The 22668-nt window shown below is 38.5% G+C and overlaps 1 protein-coding gene and 1 long non-coding RNA gene across 3 annotated transcripts in view; one reads left to right on the top strand and one right to left on the bottom strand.

Moving 5' to 3' along the window:
• The window catches only part of LOC141427277 (cyclic GMP-AMP phosphodiesterase SMPDL3A-like), a 165615-nt gene that overhangs the window by 8578 nt on the left and 134369 nt on the right, over nucleotides 1-22668 (bottom strand). For both annotated transcript variants that reach the window (XM_074086566.1, XM_074086565.1), the window contains exons 5-6: nucleotides 11240-11445; nucleotides 5658-5824 (exon numbers count right to left, since the gene is read on the bottom strand). In XM_074086566.1, coding sequence (XP_073942667.1) covers nucleotides 5658-5824; nucleotides 11240-11445 — 373 coding nt within the window. The remainder of the gene's footprint in view (nucleotides 1-5657; nucleotides 5825-11239; nucleotides 11446-22668) is intronic.
• Nucleotides 14014-15260, top strand: LOC141427278 (uncharacterized). The gene is made up of 2 exons (XR_012451314.1): nucleotides 14014-14093; nucleotides 15003-15260. It is a non-coding gene; the product is annotated as an uncharacterized lncRNA (long non-coding RNA).

Genomic DNA, 22668 nt, shown 5'->3' with positions numbered 1-22668 from the left:
GCCTCTAGGTTAGCAATGCATCTGCAATACCCCTGGTGTTGCAGATGTTTATGGGTGGTGGTGATTTCTTACCATCAGGAGACCCACATGCTCGTTCGTTTGAATAAAAAAAAGTAACTATATCTATGTACGTTCAGTAGAAGTGTAGAATGTTTCCACCGTCATAAATAAATAAAAATATTCTGATATATAAATTTCAGGTCAAGTAGCCATTAAGCTTTTGGATTTCAAAGGCATGAAGACGTCCACTGCTGAACAAAGGACTCCCCCTTGGTTGCCATGCCCCCTGGATGCTTGGCAGATCGCAGTATTGCTGGTGGTGTACGCAGAAGACGCTGCTGAATATTTAAATCGAGACTAAAAAGTATATCATCGTTAGTCGAAAGACGTCCACTGCTAGACACAGGCTTCTAGGGTCGGTCAAGTATAAAACCAATGAGGCTTAACAAAAAAGATAGAGTCAAGTACCTACCCCGCAGAACCTAATAGAGAATGTATACTGTATACCCTCTCCTGGCTTTTTTGGTGACCACAAACCGGAAGAAGTGGCGTGGGAAGGACCTATAATGGTGTATACCTAAATTCTTAAACGTAGCTACTTATCCATCCATTCCATCCATTCGTCGTTCCTCCATGACTCAGGATCAAGGTCAGCAACGAGCGATCTACATTTGGAATGGATTATAATGTTTCCATCGGCTTCTGTCCATGGCAGCTCTGGTGACGGAGCTAAGCCTCGGGGACCTGAGGCCGTATTCCCTAACGTTTCTGACTTCCGCGATCGCAATCAAATGACAGATTTCGCATACAAAAACTGTCATTTGATTTTGATCGCGAGCACCAGAAACGTTGGGCCATACGGCTTTTGGAGTCCCTAATTTGATCAGTCAATCTGGTAGGAGATCTGCCCGGGCTCATTTAACATTCGTATTCTCAACTACGATCAGCTTCTCTAGGCTCTCATCACCCCTTCGCAATATAAGCTACTTATGTAGGTGAATTCTTAATAATAACAAATTTATTCATAAACGCTAGCTAAGCTTCTGTTAACATTCGTTTGTTTTTGTCTGTCACCTTGACATGTGTTTCTGCCTGATCTGTGTCAGGCGAAAGAAGCTTTTAGTTAAATTTTGTCTCTACAAAATGTTACTTTTGTTTTAGGCTTTTAAATAAACAGGCACGTGTTGGTTCTATATATTAAAAGTAACTCAAATTCAATAGCAACTAAAATAATCACTTCCACCAATTTCGTGGAAATTCAAACCTTACAGTAAAGTAATTGAGGACAATATTTCAAACCTTCACAAGTTTGAAACATCTCTGAGATCATTTTGATGTGCCCTTCGTGCCAAAGAGAAGATAAATTAAGATTAAATATTAATTCCATTTTAATTTGCACAGATGAAAATTAACGATAATGAAATCCGAGAATGATTTGCTTTAATGTATTTAAAGCACTTTGATTATTAAACAATTATGTATTTATTGTGAACTAAAACCTTATTCCTTGATAACACGCACAATACCGCTGCTTCTGTGCGACACAATACATGTAAATAATCACGTAAAAACCTACCTCGTGTTGTTTCAACAAAAACCTCTCTACACCTGTCAAATAACTTTTTCACTTCTCATGCTCGTAAAGTTTGTATTTATGCTAGATTTAGGCGAGATAAAATTACTTTTTATGCTCTAGTGCATAAAATAAAAACTTCGTCTAAGACCAAGGCAATCAATGTAAACAGCCACAAATAAAGAAGTTTTCAATAATTTTTAATTTATATAAAACTAAAAATCAACCAAATCAATCGAGATAGATCAATGAAATTAAAAATTTATAATTATTTATATACCAGGTAATGTATGAACAATAAAAGGTACATAGTAAGTGAACAATTCTTTCCACTGTTGTTATTTCATTTCCTCGCCATCGAAGTGAAAAGTAGAGTGTAGAACTCGAGCATTAAACCCTCGACGTGTCTATCACCCTCGCTGTAACTTCTCGGGTAAAATGGCTCGTTTTATGCTTTAGTTGTACAATCTACTATTTGTTAAAAAATACATTTTAATATAAGCTGTTTTTCAAACAAGGTCATAAAAAATACTCAAAATTTCGCACAGATGGCAAATGAATACAAAAAGCCTTAAAAGTTGATTGAGTTAACTTCTTTATGAGCGAAATTGGCATTTTCTACGCTATTTACATCTCAAAGGCAATATGAGAATGAGATAACCAAGTTGACATACATCGTATAATAAACATTCTCTACCATGCAAAAAGCATTCAATACGAGGTAATGAAATAATAACGGGGAGTTTTATTAAAATAAAAAGAACAAAGATACACAATAGTGACGTAGTCCCTTGCCTTTTATAGCTTTAGTAAATCTTTATTGTTGTTTTTTTATAAATTAGGTACTTTATGTAAGGAGAGGAGAATCGGTGAAATCGTACCAGCATTTTAATCGCGGCCCCAAGATGCCCACAAGCCAACATTTTTATTTTGGCAACCACTAAGCCCTGCTTTAGTGGCGCCACCAACTCTCGGCCATTTTTAACCGACTTCAAAAAAAGGAGGAGGTTATCTATTCGGTTGTTTTTTTTTATGTTTGTTATCTCAAAACTCCGTTATTTATGAACCGATTTGAAAAAAAATTTTTTTCTTCATTCGTCTAGGAATGCCTTCAATTAGGTTCCATAAGCACCAAATCAGGATATGATGATTGGATCCTAAGGAGATCGAGGGAACTCTTCAAATATTGTAGGGACACCTATGGTAATTTGGATATATTTAGTAGTAACTCATGCATTCGATCTTGAAAATCATCATTTATTTGGTGAAGTGGAACTAATGATGAAGTCCACATTTGACCAACGGAGCATCTACTCAATAACAAGTACTTCAGGGGTTGAATTTCAATGACTTTAACACAGTTGCTAAGCAATTTAAGCTCATCGTAATGCATATGGTGAAATGGAACGGTTGATGAAGCAAGAGGACTCCTCAATAATGAACGACTCTGCATCGGAAGAAGCAATATTTCGTAAAAGGTGACGAGCAGTTGATATTAAACTTATTTTTTTTTTAATAGCCTATATAGTGTCCCACTGCTAGGCAAAGGCCTCCCCTTTCTCCTTCCACTCGTCTCTGGCTTCGGCAAAATGTTGCCAGTCCGGCTGAAATCGCTCCAAATCGTCCCGCCACCTTCTTTTGGAACCCAATCAGTATATTAAAGTATTAGTCATTTATTAAACTATTAAACTTTTACACTAAAATGCGTGAAAAAAAATTATAAGGAGTGATTGAAGCCCAATTGAATATACTCGTGTAGTATTGTAGGCGAGGTAAACGACTATAGGTCCACTCCTGCTGGCTCGTGCTGAGGCACCGACTTCAGACTGGTAGAAAAATATTTTAACGGTTTTTTGTAGTCAGTTAAATTTTTTGTTATAATTTTTTTTGTATAGTTCGGCCTGTTTCACCACTTGTCGACTAACTTTAAGTGTTAGATAAAAGTAATGCCATCTTTGTTTATTCGGACAAAACAAACAGAGACGCGGCATCCCTGATATCCGTCACTTAAAGTTAGTCGACAAGTGGTGAAACAGGCCCTTAGAATATTAAAAGTGTAGAAGCCAAGTTTTGAGCTTTGACAATAGGCTTCCTGTTAGATAAAATATCAGGAACTTATCAGAGAGTGGTGAAACTGGTTCGAGGTAAATATCCAATAAATATTATTAAAGGTGTATAAAGTGGCCAACTTCAGATTTCTAACGCTCTATTTATTTATTTGTGCCTAAGTCAAATATGCCTGGAGGCCTGTGCCCAGCAGTGGGAAGTATATAGGCTGGGATGATGATGATGATGAAGTCAAATATGCCGAAAATACGCTACCAAAGTTCCACGGCTGACGTCCGCATTCGGCTCATAAGATAGGTACATGTATAAGCACGGAAATTTAGTCACGGAATTTCGCTGTAGTTACACCAGTAATGTTGTTTGAATTACTAGTAACACATTTGCCAAAATTATGTAAAGTGTTTTTGTGAGTAGCTGCAAAACTTCGGTTGACGTCCGACCGAATTTTAATTGTGGGTACGCCAAAACGTAATATCATTTCAGTGAAATGTACTTTAGATCTGTGTCCATACATCCATCCATCATCATCATCCATCGTCCATCTTTATTTAGTCGTTTTTTTTTTTTAACCATAATTATTTACGCAACAGTCACCAACATGAAAAATTAATTAAATTTTAGAACCAATTTCACAACACTTATTAACTTCATTATATCCACGCACAAAGCACAGTATTTACTTAATTAATTTTAAAAATAGACTTCAATTAGAAACAACGTAAAAGCTTCGAGAATAAACGCGTCACGTTTCTTATTTGTAATTAAGAAGGAACTGTTGTTGATTCTGGTGGCTTCAGACAATGGCTGTGGGCGACGCCATTAATTACAATTACCCACCGAAGTGTCCCCACCCGCTGGCATGAAAGCATGATGCATCGTGGCATACAGGTCACAGTCGGGTCCATGATGTTAATAGTAACAGTTAGGCCGTAATTTTGTGACCAGTTCGAAAATTAAGATGAGACATTCGATTTTTTTTTATTCGACTGGATGGAAAACGAGCAAGTGGGTCTTCTGATGGTAAGAGATCACCACCGCCCATAAACAACTGTAACATCAGGGGTATTGCAGATGCGTTGCCAACCTAGAGGCCTAAGATGGGATACCTCAAGTGCCACTAATTTCACCGGCTGTCTTACTCTCCACGCCGAAATACAACAGTGCAAGCACTGCTGCTTCACGGCAGGATTAGCGAGCAAGATGGTGGTAGCAATTCGGGCGGACCTTGCGCAAGGTCCTACCACCTGCCGATTCTTCTCGATTTTTTGACTTTCAATAATGTGAACAAGAAAGGTAAAGAATGAAATTATAATAACGTAATTTTTCATCGTATATTCAACCAAATTGGGCAAATTAGGACTTTCACCCGAACCATTGAATTGCCACTTGAATTGAACCTCGTGGTAAATTACAAATGCAATTTTCAACATGAATTTTGAAAAGCTCAGAGGTGCGAGTTCGGATTTTTAAATTGGCGACGCTCTTCTTGAAAGGCCCTAGGTCAAACCACTATGCCACAGTGACGTTCCTCAGTACTGCTTCAAGCTGACTCCAACTAGTGATGGTCAGGTATTAGCTGCTGGAACTTGTCTCTGCTGATGCAAGGTGGAACAGCTCAGACGCTCGGGATCCCTGTCCCCTTATCGCGTGCATTGAGTAGGCAGCAGGGTAAGCAGCGCTAGTGCTGGTGGCGCAAACTACCAACTGCCTACCCTATAATCAACCCAATGTACACACACACACACACACATGAACATCACGCCTGTATTCCGAAATGGGGTAGGCAGAGCACACGAAACGTTACCACTCCGGAGCAACGTTTAGCAATTTTAGGTTTTAAGTTTGACAAAAACGGTACAATAGTGACAGGTTGCTAGCCTGTCGCCTACGGTATACCTTAACCTATAATATCCGCAGTACGCCCCCCAGATGTCGCGGAGCCAAGACTTCTTTCTCCGTCCGACTCGTCATCCTGGCAACCTTGCCCATCACAATCGTATACCTTTTGATCACTTACCATTTCGTTTTTCCTCCTAGCTTTGCTCAGCACTGAGTCCAGCCACTGCCACTGTGCCCTCCCTCTGTGAGGGCCGTCCGTGTTCTCTGCTCCACCGGCCCAAAGCACGCTGTTTAGCACGACTATCCGCAACTTGCTGTGTGACTGCTCTATTGTGTAGTAGCCACCTGGAAGACATCACGTGTTATTAGCTAACTATACTTTACCCGTGACTTCGCATAAGTACAGGTATTGAATAATGTTTTGCCATCGCATTTCGTCGTGACATTTCGTATTTTTTTGCTATCTTAACTAGATTACTGGAGTTTACTGGAGCTGATTGAGGAAACAAGATGAATACGAACTTATCCGACAAAATAGGATGTCAAAAAATTATTCACTTTATCTGTATACCATTAGATCTAACGATTAAATAAAATCCCGAGGGATTTCTTAAAAGTTGCTTGATCTTCTTTAGCTAATACACCCGTTAATATCTTCAAGCTTGAAAACCTAGCGGTTTAAATTTAGGATATTATCCCGATCTTGTGGGAATGCTGGAATAAAAAGTAGATTATGTACTATTCCAGACATCTAGCTGTCGTAATATATACGTAACAAATAACATCTAAATCTTTTCAGCCGCTTTAGCGTGGAAAAGTAACACGCAACGCATTCACAAACTTTCGCATTTATAATATTACTAGCCGTTACCCGGGAACTAAGCAATTTTTTGGGATAAAAACTATGCTATGTCCTTCCCCGGGACGCAAACTATCTGTATACCGAATTTCATCAAAATTGGTTCGGCGGTTTAGACGTGATGGAGTAACAAACAAACAAAGAGACTTACAAACTTTCGCATTTATAATATTATAGTAGTAATAAGTATATCGTCCCCTTACGACCAGAATCGCTTAAAGTCACTTTTGGGCAAAACTGAGTTAAATATATCGTTAGAATGTACTTTCCAAGATCTACATGCTGTTGAAACCCGTTTTACTGTACGATACTCCAATACCGAGTTACGTTTTTCTTAAGCTCACTTAAAGCCGATTTTTAAGAAAATCAACAGCCAAAAACAACTACGCGTTGGTTAAACAGCATTTTTTTTTATTTTACAACAGCAAAAATATTTTAATGTCAAACAAGCGATTTTGGAATGTTAAGATTTCAATAAAAATGCAATTTGAGTACTGCCTAAAAGTGCTAAAATAATGTTAGTAGGTTTCGCCTGTTGAGCATTACTTTATATTTCAATTATTGCAACAGCGAAAACAAACTAAATATAATATAGGCGATATTGCTTGTAACAATGTTTGCTTCGACCATAAGAAGCGCTACAGCCAAAATCGCTTAAGTATCGCTTAGACGTTTCGCGCTGTATTGTAAAGTAGTGTGCACTTTGTGTAGGCTAGCTTAGTCGGTTCGTACACGCTTGAAAGCACGATTCATAATAAGTAATTTTTAAAAACTTATTTAGGTAATTATAGATCTGTTCACTAACGAAAGTCTGCCCCTCCACATTCTATAATTGTAATTGTACCTAAACGTATCCGTACGACAAGTCTATGTGTGCGTAGCTCTAACTTGTCCTCGTGGCTCTTCAGTCGCAAGCGTACCGTCAGTCACGCACACTAAGACTAAGACAATGTGTAAGTACTTAAGAGGTTTTCTCGTGTACATTAATAATTAGCTGTGGAGGGGCGCGCCTTCGTGAGTGAACAGATCTATGTATAACAGCGATTCACTTGCCGTAATTTAACAGTGTTTTTCTTTCAGGTGACGATAAGGAGCATGGATATTCAGGTTTCGATGAACTAAATAAGCCGCGTATCCACTAGAGGCAGCCTCGGGCCGAGCGGCTGCCTCGCTCCGAGGCCGCGCAAGTGGAGACGCTGCCAAAGGCACGGCTCAGACTGAGGCTCCTTTGAGCACGGTCAAAAACCGACAAAATATGGCTCGGCTCGCGGTGCTCGGCCTGAGGCTGCTCTAATGGATACGCGGCTATAGAAAAACATATAACCAGATCCAACAGACCGTCAAAATGAACCGTGATTGTCATTTAGATAACCTACTTATTTACTACTTCGTATCGTAGGTACGTCGTATCAATGAAAAGCTTATCACGGCATAAAACATTTACGTAGTCACACATTTTCATTGTTCTTGGCTTAGGTAATATTAATTATCCATGGCTGGTTTGAGTAGCCACAGCTAAGACAAGCAGTGATGAAGAAGAAGACTGATGATTATTACCATTAAGGTTATTTTTCATCACTGCTTGTCTCAGCTGTGACTACGTCCGGCACACGCTCAATAACGTCTTCATCACAGGCCAGTGCAACCAGCCATGGTGAATCTCCGGTATAACATTTTTTTTGTAAAAAGTCATTAAATCTTTATTTTTTTAGCTGCGCTTATTGGCAGTGGATTAGTGTATAGCTTTTTAATGCAGGTAGTTTAAATTCCTCTACTGAAAGAGGTTCAACAGAGTTTGGATTCGATTTTCTGTGTCTTGTTCGACGGTTGGTTTGCAAAGTTACAGGCCTGGTATCAAAACTCAAAAAGTCAGACGACATGTCGTAATTGATAAAAATATTACCTATACAAATATTAAGCCAAGAACAATGAAAATGTGTGACAACGTAAATGTTTTATGCCGTGATAAGCTATTCAATGATACGACGTACCTACGATACGAAGTAGTAAATAGTAGGTATCTAAATGACACTCGCGGTTCAGTTCGACGGTCTGCTGGATCTGGTTATACCTATGTTTTTCTATTTAGTTCATCAAAACCTGAATATCCATGCTCGTTATCGTTTTGATGAAGAAGAAGACTGATGGTTATTACCATTACGGTTCTTTTTTCATGACTGTTTCAGTGGTTACTTTGAGCCTTGAGACGCTAAGTGCCTTTTTATTAAAATGTTTGAATAAAATATGTTTTTTGTTGTATGCATGTAATCAAAAGTTCCATAATTAAATGTATTAAGCAGCACATATGATATTAAAGGAATAACGTAATATATCTCATATATACTAGAAATATACTACTATATTTAAGACTTTAGCTCGCTAGTTTTCATTTATTTATATTTTTGGGCTATTTGGTACCTATTTGTTGAAATAGATTGATGGAACTCTTTCGAAAAATACAAGTTATATGTCTTTGAATGATAAAAACAAAACAGAATAATGCTACATTGCATATAAGATAGAAAAAGAAAAAAAGCCTAGAGTCAAAACATCTTAGAAATATTTTGCACTTTTAAGCGCGCTTAAGAGGTAAATTCCGATTTGTTTACAGCCAATACCTCTTATTTGCGCTGAGACTTAACTAAAAACTTAAATTGTATAAAACATGTAAGCATTCTAACACTGTATTCGGCGAAAAATGCTTCAATTATGGACTTAAAATGATAGTTTATCCAATATATCTGCGTAAACTTGCTAGTTTAGAAGATAAAAAAAAAACGTGTCTACAGGCAAAATCGCTTATCTGCAGTACCTTTTGAAGAAAAGCCCTATTTTAACCTACTCGGCGCGAGTATAGAGTAAATAACATAGCCCGATCCTATTAAAGGATAAATTATCTAAATAGAAACACAGAGACGTTTTTAGTATAACTAGCTTTTATAGGTTTTTAGAGCATGCAAACCTTTAAATGCGTTTTTCTCGAAACTACATTTCATGCAGATAAGCGATTCTGGTTGTAAGGGGACGATATTTATAATATTACTAAGTATATATTTATAAAATTACGTAGTAAGGATTAATAAATAAATGGCATTTTACATTGTTATTTGAAAAGTATCCGCTAGGTACATAATTTGTTGTGTAAAAGATTTAGTTTCAAATTCTTTCCGTGCTAAGTTGTAGTAAAACTTTAGTAGCAAGTGCTCCTTCACGCTTTTCACTTAATTTGTAATGAGCATTGTTAAGTTAATTAACTTAACTTATTACGAGCGAACATTTTCTTAGTATAAGCTAATATAATATAAGCTAATTTCAAAGACCTCTTTCTAATCATTTTTACACATTCTTCTATAAAGACTAGAATTATGTTGAGTCACTTGAAGTTGAACAGACGGGTGCCATTCAAAAATTGTCAGCAGTTATAGAATTCCCAGTAATGGATTTTTACTTTTTAGTTTTTTTTAGGCAAACGGATTTTTTTTATTCTTCCGTACTTTTTGACGTATCTGCAAAATGGCAGCTTTAAAGGTGTTAAAAAGCTGAACCCCCCCCCCCAAATTTTTTTTCGCGGATGCTATATGTCATTCCGACAATTTTAACAAAAGTAATGATACCTCTTATGTCGTAAACTGTGCAGTCATGTAGGACTACAAAGAGAATTACGGATTTAGACATACATTCCTCTACAAACACTAAATAAATATAACCCTTTTCCAGGCAGTCGGGTAAAATAATACATTATGTACTAGCATAAAAGACGTTCTAAGGCCATAGCTTTGACGGCCAGCGGGGGCCTAAAAAGTTAAACATCGTTTTGTGGTGTGACAGAAAAAAATGAGACCATAACCTCTTCAACGTCTGTAGCGAGGTCTGCTTGAAAAAAATACTTGAGAATTCCATTTTTCAAATGCATTCAGAGCAGAAACCGAAGTCACGGTTCTTTGGGCTAATTTACATAATTGACAGTTATCTCCAGGTTAACAGGTTTAAATAATTTTTCGATTGCGATTCGTTCTTTCCTTAACGCTACTGTTGCCAATTAGTAACGAGGTGCAAAAAGTATAAATAAACTTGAATTAGCTAAGTTGTTCTGTGGTGTGAGCCGCGGACACATATTTTGAGCACATATTTGAAAAAAAAATCGTGACATTTAAGATTTTTTTTAAAAGAGAAAAATGGAAATAGAGACAAATTATCACGAAATGGTCCCAGCTCAGCATGATGTCAACCTTGCAGTCGACGCTTTGGTCGTTTAATTAAAATTATTCCAACGAAAGATCAGTATTATAAATAATAACAATAAATATCACGGGACAATTCACACCAATCGACCTAGTCCCAAAGTAAGCTTAGCAAAGCTTGTGTTATGGGTACTGAGCAACCGATAAATATAATTATATATATAGATACATACTTAAATACATATTAAACACCCAAGACCCGAGAACAACATTCGTATTTTTCATACAAATATCTGCCCCGACACGGGAATCGAACCCGGGACCTCAAGCTTCGTAGTCTGGTTCTCTAACCATCTGGTCGTCTAATCTGGAAATCTGGGAATCATGATTGTTTTCACCACGTCTATCGTTTTCTGTCTGTGAGATAGGGATAAAAAGAGAAGGAGAGCGCCAGAGCGTTAGACAATACTTACAATTTATTTGCACAATCAATATTATCATATTTTGGACAGTAATATAATCATATTGATATAAAATACGGTGTTTGACTATTTTTTAACTAAAGCTTGACAATGCGTTATCTAAAAGAATCTGGATAAGCAATATAACTAGATCTGTATTAATTTTAAGTTAGCTTTACACTGACCTAATATAATTTTGCAAACTTTGCTTTACGCATACATGTGCTTTGTAAACATCAAATTGGCCTTAGAAACTAACCTGTCTCGAAGGTCTGCAGCGCTTCAGTGGGCAACCATTGCATCCACATATCTACCAGTTTCCTCGAGGGTGGGGGGTCGTTGTGGCCCAGCGCTGGGAACACGAACTGACTGCTAAATGTCCGACTCAGGATGTCCGTCACATTACGGACTGCTTCTAGCTTATATTCTTCTTTGAGATGCTCCATTGAGGATGAAAGGATGTCCCTGTGCCAAATAAAGGGTCGTGTATTAGTATAAACTTTATAATTAATACTTTTTTTGCATTTCCTTGCGATGTTTTACTTAGTGTCATAATTATTTGGAATTTAATTACGCAGATAAATTCTTAAAAGCCCCGCTTGTAGGTTACCATTGCCTTCAACTTATCTATGTGGGCGGCCGATCGTAAAATCCGCTAGATCATGAAATTCCTAGGCATATCGTGAAATAGCGCCATTTCATGATATGCCTAAAAATTGGCCAGGCATAATCACGATGTGCCTGAGAAACAATACGGAAGAGCGATTAGAGCAACGCATTCGTCGATATTCCTAGCTCTATACCGGGCACATCGTGATATGCCGAGAAAATGAAAAATTTAGGTACGACGAGCGTAGCGAGGAGTGGATAGTATGAATTGTGACCACAACGCACAAGTCGAGCGAGTGAAGCGAGCGTGTCGCGGCAGCGGCCGGCGAAGTGCCAGAACCGATATGGCGGCGTTTCATGATATGACTAGGAATTCCGTGATCTGGCGGATCTTACGATCGGCCGCCGACATCAATACCCATGATATTATGTAGGTATACATTTGTTTTTAGCGCGCCGAAAAAACCATATTGCAACGTGGTCTGAGTCGTCACAGTTACGTCTAATCGAGTTTATGGCGTGAAAATGCGAGATATCGTATGTGATGCGTAATCTACTTGATATACTAGAAATACAAACAAGCTCATGGAATACAATACGTACCTAAGCTAGAAAACTGTATGTTGTTTGATTTTACCATTTCATTATACATAATAATAACAACGATTCGGAATATCGGGATAAAAAATGGCCTAAAAATAATTAAGCCCAAAATTCCTTCAGCTAGCTACACCTATGGGTACAATCAGCCAAATAAGTAATCTATCAATTTTTAAACATGTTCCTATCAAATGTCGCTAAAGTCGAAAGACACGTCTATTGGCATTATTGTTTTGTGACATGCAAACGATTATCAACTTTAGTACGGTAGACCATAATATATTTAAGATTGGTTTTTTGGAATCTTTTTGTATTTTTTATTTCAATTCCAAATTTTTACTTTTACGGTCATCCCGTAAAACCTAAATTGAAAATACAAACTGAAATAAAGATGCACAGAAAAAACAGAAAAATAAGACCATCACTGGGAATCGAACCCAGGTCCTACCCAGGATTACCGAGTACCTGGGTTCGATTCCCAGTGATGGTCTTATTTTTCTGTTTTTTCTGTGCATCTTTATTTCAATTTGTATTTTCATAATATATTTGGCTAATGCGAATCCGTCTTTACTGTTTTAGCGTGAAGGAGTAACAAACACACACACACACACACGCACACACTCACAAGCTTTCGCATTGATAATATTAGTAACTATACCGGTGCATAATTCTCTCGGTAGTGCACCGCCAAGACGCTCAAGATTACGAGAGCAGCATTGATCCAAGCTTCCTTTTGTGCGACATTAATGGGTTTATTTGCAGAAAACGTACTTACCTTCAAGGCGGGTAAATAATTCTATTGTTGGAACCTGATACACTCGGTTCATTCGCTCGGGGCTGTCTTTACGAGCCTTGTTACTCTAATTGAGCTTCCCGTAACTTAGCGATGTTTTACAGCGTTTTGTTGTGAGATATTTTTGGAAATATAATGGTGCTAGAACGTGTATTTTATTACTTGACCAAAAGAATACGAGAAGCCACGTTATTTATCTTAAATTTATAATACTTGTTAAACAACATCAAACAGTTGATAATGCCGATCATCAGTGCAAGCCCTAAGGGTGAGCAAGAGGAGTGATCGTCCTAGATCGCTTAGGTGCCAGATATCAAGGGGCGCTATTTGCCAGTTAGTAGTACAAAATAAAATTTTGAATGCGAATTTTGAGAGGCGCAGAAGCAACTGCCTTGATCAAGGGCTAGATACACTGGTGATGATGATATTTACGATGGCAATTTAATATATAAATCAATAACTTACACATTTTTATTTATACCAATTGCAAGATTGACAAATGACAGTTAATGGGTGTGTGATGATGGGTATAAGGCCGCCTTTACACCTGTAAGTTTTACTTACGGAAGTCACTTACGTAAGCGACTTACGATAATTTTTCAAGTGTAAATAGTTTTTGTAAGTGACTTATTGTAATTTCGCACAGCTTACGTAAGTTGGAAAATTACAGGTCTAACACGTTCGAGTTTGTTTACGGAAGCGACTCACAGCTTATCGAACTAAATTGATAAGTTGAGAAATTACGCTACAATGTCCGGTTCAAAACAAAAACAAAATAAAAGCTGGTCACCTGACGAGGTGGAAACTTTCATTACTGCTCTTGAGGCACGTCCCATACTATGGGACTACAAAAAATAAGGAGTACAAAAACCGCGTAAAAACAAATTTGTTACATATTGAACTTAGTGAGATATTTAGCACCACTCCAGAGGAAATAGTTAGAAAATTGCATAATTTGAAAGCACAATTTAGCCAAGAAGTGACAAAATTAAAGAAAAAGAAAAGCGGAAGCGGTACTAATGAAATTTATGTATCACATTGGCGGTATTTTAAAGCCCTATCTTTCTTGCTGCAAGGGAAGGAGTACCAAGGAAACACGACTGATACTTTGGTAAGTTTATTTTAAATTTTATACCTATTAAATAAACAAGAAGTAATGGGTTTTCAGATAACTAAGTACTTTCTTTTCCTTTAAGTATTTAACTTGCATATTGGTACTGCCATGAAACTTCACCTGTTGTTGATATAAAATACTCCCTCAACTCTTCTCTTATCGCAATTGCTGCCACTGAAGGATTATTATTGTTATTGGTATCTAAATCTACCACATTATCAGTAGGTAAGACTTCAATATTGTCGCGGCTTAAATATCTCTGAGAATTACTGCTCGATCTTAAAAAAATATGAAGGACTGCGATTGTCGATACCAAACCTAGAACTTTTTCCGGGTATAGTTCTATAGGCTTTCGTAGTACACGAAATCGGCTTGCCATTATGCCGAATACGCTTTCTACCATACGCCTGGCTCGAGAAAGGCGATAGTTGTAGACTCTTTTATCTATGGGTTGATTGGCATACGGATAAGGCTTCATTAAGTATTTCGACAAGGCAAATGCATCATCTGCAAGTAAGACATACGGTACATCGATTTGTCTTCCCTGAAGTGGTCGTGGTGGCGGTAGGTTCAGGCTCCTTGACTCTAATGCCGCATATAAGGCCGTGTCGTGAAATACTCCACCGTCAGATATACGGCCAACCATGCCGCAATGCATGTATATTATTCTATAATTTGCATCAACCACAATCATTAAAACAATACTGTGCGAGCCTTTATAGTTAAAATAAGTGCTGCCACTATGCGCAGGAGCTTTGATTATGACATGTTTACCGTCGAGTGCCCCTATACAGTGTGGAAATTGCCAAATGGTTTCATATCCTTCTGCTATTTTAAGCCACTCTTCGAGGGTTGTGGGTACCTGCAAGTAGAAAATGTGTTTTAAAATGGTTTTAAATATTTCAGACTGATCCATCAACCCCAGCCGAACAGCAAAGGGCTGAAAGTCAACTGTCATCAGTCTCAGATGGACAACAGCCAAGTTCATCTAATCTAAATAATAACTTGCCAAATCCCCCATCAAAAAAGAGGAAGGAAGATACGTCTTTGCTTAATAAGTGTGCTCAAATTATAAACCAACCAAACGACGACGATCAAATATTTGCCGATTATGTAGCTTCTGAGCTCAGAAAATTAAGCAAAGAGGGCAATAAAAAGCTTCGACGCATAATACAAAGGGCAATCATAAACATACAAGACGAGGAAGATGGACTGGTTCCACCAGCTCCACCATCTGAGAATACATCCTCTGGAAATAATTATGTTTTCATTAGCCCCGATTCCGAGAGTGGACAGTTCCAGCTGACATCAGAAAATGCAAATGGTTCCCAAGAATATAGATTGAATTTGGTAGATCTCATAACAGACACTCCAATTTTTGAAACAAAAAAGTAATTTTCTGATTTTAAGTGCTCTTTTTGTTGATTTTTAACAAGCATGAATAATTAAAATAAAATTGTTCTTTATGTTAATTTTTAATAATTAAAATTGCTCAATTTGTTATTTTTTAATAAGTGTTCATTAATAATTAAAATTGCTCAATTTGTTATTTTTTAATAAGCGTTAATAATTAAATTTGTTTCTTACCTTGATATATTCTTTTAATGCAGTGTAAATTGCTAAACATACTTCAGGTACAAACAGTGAAATTGTTGATGCTGATATTCGGAACAAGTACATCAACGATTGGTAGGAATCACCTGAAAGTAGGGAGAAATTAGCTTAGCAGACGTCTAATTTGCAAATTATTATTTAATTACCTATTAAATAATATACCATACCTGTAGCCAGAAATCTAAGTGTGACCATAAGTTTCTCAGCTGGTGAAATAGCCGGTCGAAAATGTGTATCATTTTTTTTTATGATTGGTGCGACTTTTTCCAACAGATATTCAAAAGTCGTAGAATCCATTCTTATAAAGTTAAAAATTGGTCTCGGTCTTCCATTCTTAACTCCGTTACAAGATTTTCAAATGCACCTTTTGCCATTCTTCTTTCTAGCCATGGTTTTATCCAGCATTTTCTTTTCTTTTGCTTTCGACTATTTGATAAAATTATGTATGCAGCAGCTGCTTGAACGTGACGACTGTGAGAAGGCATTTTTATTACTGATTTGGGAAGCTAATGTAAATGGGGTGTAATAATTTCTGCAAGTTTAAACTTACACAACTTACGTAAGCATTATTTACGTAAGTATTTATTGCAAGTGTAAATGCAACTGTAAGTAAATTATGTAAATATTACGCAAGTAACTTACAGGTGTAAAGGCGGCCTAACAACATTTGATATAATTTCAAAGGATAGGAGGTTCACAGATTTTTTTTTAAAATAAACCTAACCTAACCCAAAGTACATCAAATCGAATTAATAACAATATAAATAAGTTTAGTTTTTAAGATAATTGCATTAAATCAAATTAAAATTATATCAATTGTCGCATTACTATCAATTGTTGTTATATCCTTCGAGCGGCACTCGACTATATCTCTTTTTTTTAAGTATGAAAGCATTAGGCTTGTCTGCCATTACTACCGTAAATGCCACCTTGATCAGAATCACAAAATAATTATTTTCATTAAATTTCAGGAAATAAAAATTAAAGAAATAAAAATTAGAACCAGGACTATGGAAAAAATAACCAGCACATCTACAAAAAACTTTACTTAGCCAATTGTATCTAATTTCATAGGTAACAAACGCGCATCTCCTGGTTTAATAGTGCGTATGCAAAAATCGTTAAACAACAAGTAATCTTAATAATCATAATTATTTATTGTCATAACTATGCACGGAGGAGCTTAAATGTTTATTGGTACAGTTAAATAGTTTTCTTACTCTAGCCTTAAAAAAATGATAGTCATGAGCACAGTGTCATATCATATCATTAAAATGGCAATCAACCAATTACATGTCAAATACAATTAATAAACATAGGAAAAAAAAATAGAAATAGAATAATAACATAGAACAATTTTAAAAAATACATTAGGTAACATAAAACATTTGCAAAGCAACCAGGGCTAAAGTTTTCTTTTAAGAAAATAAATCCATAGTAGTGGTACATCGAACCAGCCTTCGGAATCCACGTTTATAGCACCAAACAAACATTTAATTCACAGGAAATTAGAGATATCGTGTTTATGCCAGACAAAAGGCTATTTACATCGGCTTAATGGGTTTCGCGGCGTGACATTTTTCAATTCCGTGCCGAACTGATTTCCGGAGCCGGACGTACCAAGATTAAGCTGCATACGTGAACGGACGGCCAGAAACGGGAAAGCGACCGGCTCTGGCTTTGTACGGCAACGAGATTGCTAATATTGCATTTTGGTAAAGGTAAGACGTAAAGTGAATGCTTTCACAATTGGTGTTTGCTTACGTTACGACGCAAAATGAGGGGATAAATTTGACGCCTATGTATTGTAAAATTGTAGGTGTACTCGTATACTATCGGATACTCGTACCGGGAGTGATCACCGTATGGTACGAGGCGCATTGAATATCCAGTTCAAGCTTGAAAGGTCTCGACTGATGAAATCTACGCTCCGCCCAGAACCTGCTCAGCTCCAAAACCCCGAGAGCTTTCAGCTCGAACTTCAAAATCGTTTCGAATGCCTAGGTAGCGAGGTGGACGATTACAACGACGGGTTTGTGGAAGCTGTCCATATGGTCGGGTCTAAGTTCTTCAAGACCCGCCGTACTAGAACCAAAAGGCTTTCGGATTCCACCCTTAGGCTCATGGAGGTGAGGCGTGAGATGATTTTGCAGTCTTCTGGTGACGCTTCTCGTTATCGGCAGCTCAACAGACAGATCTCAAAGTCTCTGAAGCGCGATGTACGCCGATTTAATACTACCAGTATTGAAGAGGCTATTGAGCGTAACAGGGGCTCTAAGGTGTTTACCAGGGATCTGTCTGTTGGTCAAAGCCAGTTGATGAAGCTCAAGACCGACGACGGCAGAATCGTTTCATCCAAACCTGAGCTGTTGGAGGAAGTTGAGAGGTTTTATGGACAGCTATACACGACAACCCGAACACCTGTCGAAAATCTAGCTAAAGACCCGAGGGCTAGATTAACCCGACACTATACCGAAGACATCCCGGACGTCAGCCTGTACGAGATTAGTATGGCCCTCAAGCAGCTTAAGAATGGCAAAGCCCCGGGTGACGACGGAATTACAGCCGAACTCCTGAAGGCGGGTGGTAGACCAGTCCTTAAGGGCCTTCAGACGCTGTTTAGTTCCGTCCTTCACCAAGGGAGAACGCCGAAAGCATGGAACAGAAGTGTGGTGGTGCTCTTCTTCAAAAAAGGTGATAACACCTTGCTGAAGAACTATAGACCCATCTCACTTCTGAGCCATGTTTACAAGCTATTTTCTAGGGTCATCACAAACCGTCACACACGCAGGCTTGATGACTTCCAGCCTCCCGAACATGCCGGTTTCCGAAAAGGCTATAGTACCGTAGACCACATACATGCGTTGCGGCAGGTTATACAGAAGACTGAAGAGTATAACCTCCCCCTTTGCCTTGCATTTGTGGACTACGAGAAAGCCTTCGATTCGATCGAGACTTGGGCTGTGCTGCAGGCTCTCCAGCGGTGCCAAGTTGACTATCGGTATATCGAAGTGTTGAAGTGTCTGTACGAAAACGCCACTATGTCCGTCCGATTACAGGATCAGAGCACGAAGCCTATTCCTCTGCAGCGGGGAGTCAGACAAGGAGATGTGATCTCTCCGAAACTGTTCACCGCTGCATTGGAGGATGCTTTTAAGGTTTTGGACTGGAAAGGACGAGGCATCAACATTAATGGCGAGTATTTCACTCATCTTCGATTCGCCGACGACATTGTAGTCATGGCTGAGACCATGGAGGACCTCGGTGCTATGCTCGCTGACCTCAGTAGAGTTTCCGACCGAGTTGGCCTGAAAATGAACATGGACAAGACGAAAGTCATGTCTAATGTCCATGTTGTACCAACTCCCGTAATAGTCGGAGACTCTGCGCTCGAAGTTGTTGACGACTATGTATACCTGGACAAACGGTCCAGTTAGGTAGGTCCAACTTTGAGAAAGAGATCACTCGTCGAATCCGACTCGGCTGGGCAGCGTTCGGGAAGCTTCGTAGTGTCTTTTCGTCCAAATTACCGCAGTGTTTGAAGTCAAAAGTCTTTGACCAGTGTGTGTTGCCAGTGATGACATACGGATCTGAGACGTGGGCGCTAACGATGGGCCTCATGAGAAAACTCAAAGTCACTCAGAGGGCTATGGAGAGGGCTATGCTCGGGGTTTCTCTGCGGGATAGAATTAGAAATGATGATATCCGCAGTAGAACTAAGGTTACCGACATAGCCCGAAGAATTGCGAAACTAAAGTGGCAGTGGGCGGGGCACATTGCTCGCAGGACGGATGGCCGATGGGGCCAGAAGGTTCTCGAATGGCGTCCGCGGACCGGGAGACGAGCTGTCGGTAGGCCTCCAACAAGATGGAGCGACGACTTGGTTAAGATCGCGGGATCGCGGTGGATGCGGAAAGCACAAGACCGGTCTGAGTGGAGAGCCTTGGGGGAGGCCTATGTCCAGCAGTGGACGTCTTTCGGCTGACATGATGATGATGATGATGATGTACTCGTATGCCTGTGTAGACAGAATGACAGTCTGTGGCATCGTAGCCCTTAAACGGATGGACGATATAGACCGTAAAATGCAGTTTTTACAAGCTTTTATTTAGTCGAAAATACAAACTGAGAAATGGATGCACAGAAAAACCAGAAAAAGAGACCAGCGATGGGAATCGAACCCAGGTCCCCAGCAGTCCGTCCTGCGTGCTATAACCCCTACACCACCGCTGGACAGGACTCTAGACACGAATTTTTCCTATGCATACATATCTCAGGTTGCTTATTTCTACTACGCTACTTATGCAGCAGCACTAGCGACATCTATGTTCCGCTCTCATCGAGAGACGTCACACTCTTTCGGAACCAACCGCTCACCCAGACAAGAGATGTCGCTACTAAGCAATCAAATTATGATTGGTCAGTTTGTATTTTCGATATGGTTTCACGGGATACCCGTAAAAGTAACAAATTTGGAGTTGAAATAAAAAATACAAAAATACTCCAAAAAACCAATCATACTTTTATTTAGTTTCACCTGTCCCGTTGTCTGTTAGTCTGCCTGTCTGTCTGTCTGTCTGTAATCAAATCTTGAAAGTTAAATTCGACCAACTTCCAGTAGTTGGATTGCCTTGAGATTTTGGTATACTTGTGTAAATTGCGTGACAATAGAATAATCTGATAGTGACATCCTGTCTCCACAGGACGGCACTCTTCAACGGTTAATGGCATCGACTTGGTATGCAAATGTAGTTTGGGTGACAATATAAGAAAAATCAACAAAAAGTACAGTCAGCAAAAAAGCTTCTATTAAACATGAAATTTTTACCAAAAACTTATTTTACGTGAAAGCGAGTTTCCTCGAGGTGGTTCTTAGCTATGGTTTATAAAATTGGTTTAGCACTTTTTAGCTCTAAAATGAGAATGTTGGGGGTTTTCAACTTTACTATTATAATTTAGAATTATATTCTTTACAATCATTGTTCCATTTAAGTATTAAGTACTGTTCAACACAGTGTTTTATTTTTAGGGTTCCATACCTCTAAAGAAAAAAAACAGAACCATTTTTTATACATTAAAAATCTGTTTTTCCCTATTAAGTTTGTAGGATTACTTAGTTATCCGTATGTCTATCTATCTGCCTGTTAGTCCGTCAGTCTTTCGAGACCCCTTTTCTAAGGAACGCGTGGAATTTATATCAAATACTTAAGTCTGCTACACCTTGAAGCAGTGAAAAGCAGTAGTTTTTTTTTATGTTTGACGGTATACGTCAGTAGTTATCCTAAACTTGCCCCGCACTGCGTACATTTTGCTTTAGGAGAGCGGCTCTTCTAATATTGACGACCGGATGGCCAAGTGGTTACAGAACCTGACTACGAAGCTTGAGGTCCTGGGTTCGATTCCCGGCCGGGGCAGACATTTGTGTGAATAATACGAATGTTTGTTCTCGTGTCTTGGATGTTTAATATGTATTTATCTATACAAGTATGTTTAACTTATCCGTTGCCTAGTATCCATAGTAAATAGGTACAAGCTCGGTCAATTTGTGTCAAGTGTCCCATTTTTTTTATATTTAATATTCATTGAAAAGATCCCTTTTAGGGATAAGTTCGCCTATGTACTCTTTTTTTTGTTGTTTTCTTTTTATATTATTTTTGTGTTTTATGTACAATAAAGTATTTACATACATACATACATATTCATAGATACCTACAAATTTGTATGGAACCCTCAATACGCGAGTCTGACTTGTGCTTGCAATTGCATTTTTCTGCCATTAATATTTCCGGTTGGTTGATTCGATTTCTCGGTTGTTTGGTTAGTGGGATACCACTGCCGTGAAAAGCCACAGGAGGTGCGGGTTCGAATTCAGTTCAGCGATCCATAAATCATAGATTTCTATTATTATTATTTAAATTATCAAGCAGGCAGTTGAAGAAACGTATTGCTAATTTAAAAATGAAAAGAGTGGAAAAACTAGTAAGAAAATAAATATGTAAAATTAACTATGGTATACAGCAGGTGAAGGTACTTTAGTTCATTCCCAGTCCAATTCATTTTTCCAACTCATAACACCGAAATAGTAATGATAATATAGTCACAGGTATGAGGCCAAGCGCTCACGCGACGTGTCGAGAGATGGTTCAACGTCCCCGCAAAAGTTCACGATAACCTTTACATGGTGACGTCATCGTTTTACTAGCTCGAGCAAAGGTTGCTCCCGCACTATAATAGCTAGGGAGCTATTACTATGAGTTCGACATTACTATGTCAAATTTCAAGTCAAGTAAGAACCAGTAGTATAGGTTGGGTGTTGTCTGTCAGTCAGTCAGTCGGTCAGTGTCGGTCGGTCAGGTGGTAAAGTGATCCGGTGCTATTGTAGCTGGGGCGGATATTGTATCTGAGCCGTCTGATGGCGTCCTTACGACACCATGTTCTTCTCGACCATTTCACGTTGTGTTCGCCAGAAGACTGTCTTCACACAACACACATGAACATTGCTACATAGCGTCGTAAGGACGACATCAGAAGGCTCAGATACAATATTCCCCCAGCTATAATAGCCCCGGGTCACCTTACCTACTGTTTTATAAGTAAGTAAAGATTGTATAGCTAGCTAAAAGTAAACGCTTTAATGGTGTAGCGTCGTTACAACTCGATTCTGACCGACTTGCATACATGGGGTATACATTGTTTGTACATGAGACTTTATTGATGACAAATATGGCAAAGCTCGTGAATTGGCATTCTTTAATTGCAACTGTGTGGAAATCCATTCAAAAATACCTAACTCACACTTTTTTTACTATACGGGTTGCAAACAAAAAAGTTTTCTCTACTCTAAAATTTCATTCAACATCAGCCGGAAGACGTCCACTGCTGAAAAAAGGCCTACTCATTTCATTATTTAATAATATTTCAAGAATCTGTCATCAAAAACAAGAATAGATTCTACTCT

Source organism: Choristoneura fumiferana, chromosome 4 (genome assembly GCF_025370935.1).
Source record: "Choristoneura fumiferana chromosome 4, NRCan_CFum_1, whole genome shotgun sequence".
In the NCBI taxonomy this organism is placed as follows: Eukaryota; Metazoa; Arthropoda; class Insecta; order Lepidoptera; family Tortricidae; genus Choristoneura; species Choristoneura fumiferana.
Note: the sequence above shows the minus strand (reverse complement) of the source record. Positions and strands in the feature narration are given on the sequence as shown.